This window comes from Homarus americanus, unplaced genomic scaffold (assembly GCF_018991925.1).
Source record: "Homarus americanus isolate GMGI-L3 unplaced genomic scaffold, GMGI_Hamer_2.0 scaffold50165, whole genome shotgun sequence".
Taxonomy (NCBI): Eukaryota; Metazoa; Arthropoda; class Malacostraca; order Decapoda; family Nephropidae; genus Homarus; species Homarus americanus.
The window spans coordinates 11,564-15,222 of record NW_024748747.1 but is presented as its reverse complement, the minus strand read 5'-3'; the positions used below and the strand labels follow the sequence as shown (position 1 = coordinate 15,222).

At 40.7% G+C, this 3,659-nt stretch overlaps 1 protein-coding gene across 1 annotated transcript; it reads right to left on the bottom strand.

Moving 5' to 3' along the window:
- Positions 1-2,422: 2,422 nt before the first annotated feature.
- LOC121880403 (uncharacterized protein K02A2.6-like) lies at positions 2,423-2,962 on the bottom strand. Its single transcript, XM_042387593.1, has one exon. It carries the CDS (start codon positions 2,960-2,962, stop codon positions 2,423-2,425), a length of 540 nt encoding a protein of 179 aa, XP_042243527.1.
- Between the last annotated feature and the right edge of the window lie 697 nt (positions 2,963-3,659).

The following is a 3,659-nucleotide window of genomic DNA, read 5'->3' as shown; positions in this document are numbered from 1 at the left end:
TGTGTCCAAGTGCAAATAGTATACATGGTCAGTTGGTCACTTGTTCAGTTGGAGATTGTTCCATGGGCACTAGTCAGGTTTGCTGTATCTTTTTGATACTAGATTGTATAAGGGTGCAGCCCAGTGTCGATCAGTGTACAGTTCTGGGTTGTCCATTGATGTATGCCTTTTTTGGTGGAATGAAGTGCTGGTTAGGACTATGAGTGCATTGTTTTAGTGTGGCTTTTGCATTATGGTGATATAATTGATAAAGGCCATGTGTGTATCCGATGTGATACATAGACATGTTGGGTTTCTTTCGGAGAAGGGGAAGGGGGAATGTTTGGTGAAATACGGAACTTGTGGATATGGTGCGAATTCTTATTATCTCGGGTGAAGTGTGTGTGTACTTGAGTGGATTACTGTCATTTGATTACTGTATTTTATCAACAAAACTTCTAGTTGATTTTTATGCATGCGAAGTTCTGATAATTTGATAAAATTGCTGTTAGGATGTTTACACTTGATTGTCTGTAGTAGGTAATGGGTAGCTATCAAACAGAGAGGTACTACCTCCTGTTAAGATATTGGAAGCATAATGTGCTGTTTCATGGTAGGCCCTGCTGTTGGGTTTAAATTGGTTCTCTGACAATACAACAGATACAGTATTTTATTTCTCATTCTTGATCTGTTTATGTTGTCCATTTGTCTTTATCTATGGTTCAATTTATATATTTTTTGGCCCCCTGGCCTTAATGTGGGTTGGTGACTTGTGCCTGAAAGAAAGGAATAACCTCTACCACATTGGTTATTATAAGTTGCTAAACAGTGTTCAAATAAGTTGCGAGACTTATGGTCGTCAAGGCTGCAAACATCTCACTTCAGTCCTCATTTTGCTCCTGACCTGCTGGTTAGTTAAAAACTTTATTGAAACACTGTTGTATCTGATGATGATGTTGCAGGCATGGCAGCGGTAATTGTGGGGTATTAATAATACATGGAGAGAGAAGCCCTTTTGTTTATTAGTCGGCCATGTTCCTCCTTCCAACAATAACAAAAAACATCGGGATGCGCAGCGCACCTCATTTAAATTTACATCATGTAACATCCTTCCCCTCAAGGTAAAGAATGTACTGACAAACTTCAAATAAATAAACAAAAAGAAATAGAAATGCAAGATAATAAAAATGAGAAAATCAAATGTTCTATACTTCAGTATTAATGTACGTCCTTAACCCTTAGAGCCCGGGTGACATTCCAGAACAACCTGCTGGCGCACCCCGGGTGACCTTCCAGAACACGCGCCTTTTCCTGCCATTGTTGAAATGCCCAGTGCGGGTTATCAGGTTCCAGTGTGACTATTTGCCTGTCACACCACACTCTTGCTCGGCCACAGGGAAGCTTCCTGAACGTAATTCCCTACTTTTGTTTGTTTCTTTCATTGTTTGTCCTTTTCTCATGTTGTATCAAAGTATTATTGCTATAAGTAGTGTACTGTAGTTGTATTGTAGTGTAGTATTACTGGAAAATAATGCTATGATTATGTTATAAATGTATTTATTTGTGGAATTATTATTATTTTATTCATTACTTGCTCTACCAAACACAAAGACAGCCACACAGACTGGCGACCAACTGCGTGTGTTGCTGAGCACTTTTTTTATGAAAAATAATGCTAGCCGTCAAAACAACACTGTCCCTTTATCTCCCTCGCCACTGTGGCCACAGGGAAGTTTCTAGAGGGTCAATATATAGGTTTTCTTATTTCTTCATGATTGTTTTATCATTTAAAAAGGTTGAAAATTATTTTTAGAAAAGTTTATTTTTCTTGATTTACTCCGCGTGGGGGATACAACCAGTGGCACCCTAGCCCGGGGCGTAGGAGTTAAGGTTAAAATTAGGGCATCTTCCTTTAAGTAACATAGGTAGTTATTTTGTAGAATGTTACAAAACACAATCACAATAATACAAGACTTAATGCTAAGTATATAGTTAACAAAACCTACATAGTCAGAGCTTTCAGATCAGACCTCAGAGAGTCACTATGAGCAGGTAGATAAGTCCCATTGATATTAGTCCAGCTTCAGGTCTAGTCTCCTAACGGCAGTCACCTCACGTCCAGTTCTAGTCCTGTATTTTTCTTTTATTTGAGAGTGTCCCGCTATGGGAGTTGCACCATGTTCAGACCCTACTGGTTTCCTCTCCAGCTCCTCCTGGATTTCAGGTTCTAGGCTTCTTTCAGGTTTATTGTCTTCAGCAAGATTAATGTCTTCTCTTCTAACTCTTGTGGGTCATATAAACTGCCGATTCCTTCTGTACCATTTGCCTTTTCCGTCTTGACTTCATAGGTTCTGCTTTTGATCTTCTTGGTGACTGTAGCCCCCTCCCACTCTTGCGTCTTGTCACCAGTGACCTATGGTCCTGGTGCCTCTCTGCAACAGTACTATTCTTGTTCTACATTAGTCATGTCTTTGTCCAGAGAACATTGTTTGGGCTTCAGTAGGGGATCATTTGTGGGCACCAGCGTCTTCATCCTCCTCTCCATTAGTCGTTGTGCAGGACTTGTGTTCAGTCCTTGTGGGGTGTTTCGGATGTTCAGAAGTCCGAGGTACAGGTCTTCTTTTGCCTTCAAGCACTGCTTCATCATTCCCATCACAGTCTTCACAGCTGCTTCAGCTGCTCCATTAGCCTTACTATTTCCTGGACTTGACGTCTCATGGGAGATGTTCCAAGCTCGGGTAAACTGCTGGAAGTGTTGCGATGTGAACTGCTGTCCATTATCACTGATCAGAGTAGCAGGTATGCCATGATGAGCAAAATGAGTTTTAAGTTTGTAAACAACAGTCTCAGAGTCAGACATAGGTAAGTAGTCAACCTCAATAAACTGACTAAAATCGTCTACAGTAACTAAATAGTCTCGACGCTTGATTGTGAATGTGTCTGTCCCTACTTTTTTCCATGGATGGTCTGGTACGTCATGCATGTATAGTGGCTCCAGGGTCTATCTGCTAGCTGAAGAAGCACAGATGTCACATGATTCTATGTACTGCCTATTCTCAGAAGACATGCCGAGCCAGAAAATCAGCTCCCTGGCACGTCTCAGATATGAGTTTATTCCTGAATAGACCGCATGTAGCTTGCATTTAATTTCATCCCTGTGTGTGCTGGGAATTATAACCCTCTCTCCCCATAACAACACACCATCTTGAACAGTTATCTCATCTTTGTAGCTGAAATAAGGTGACACTCTCACAAGAACATCACTTTTGTTAGCTGGCCAACCTTTCAAAACAACTACCTTCAGTTGACTCAGTATTTCATCTTTGTCAATGGCCTCTCTAACTTTACACAGCCTGCCTGGTTTGAAGGGAGTGTCAGTCAAGTTATGAATAGATGGCATGATTTCCTGAGGTTCATCTACTGGGGCTCTAGATAAAACATCAGCCACAGGGATGTCTTTGCCTGATTTGTGGCATAATTTATAGTGGTACTCTTGAGTTCTCATTAGCATTGCTTGTAAACGTTTGGGAGCACGAAACAGAGACTTGTCTCTTATGTTAACAAAAGGTTTGTGGTCTGTAATTACATTAACGAAGCGACCATATGTGTAATGATGAAATTTCTCAAGACCATAGACGACTGCCAGCATCTCTTTCTCTATTTGTGCATAGTTCCTTCAA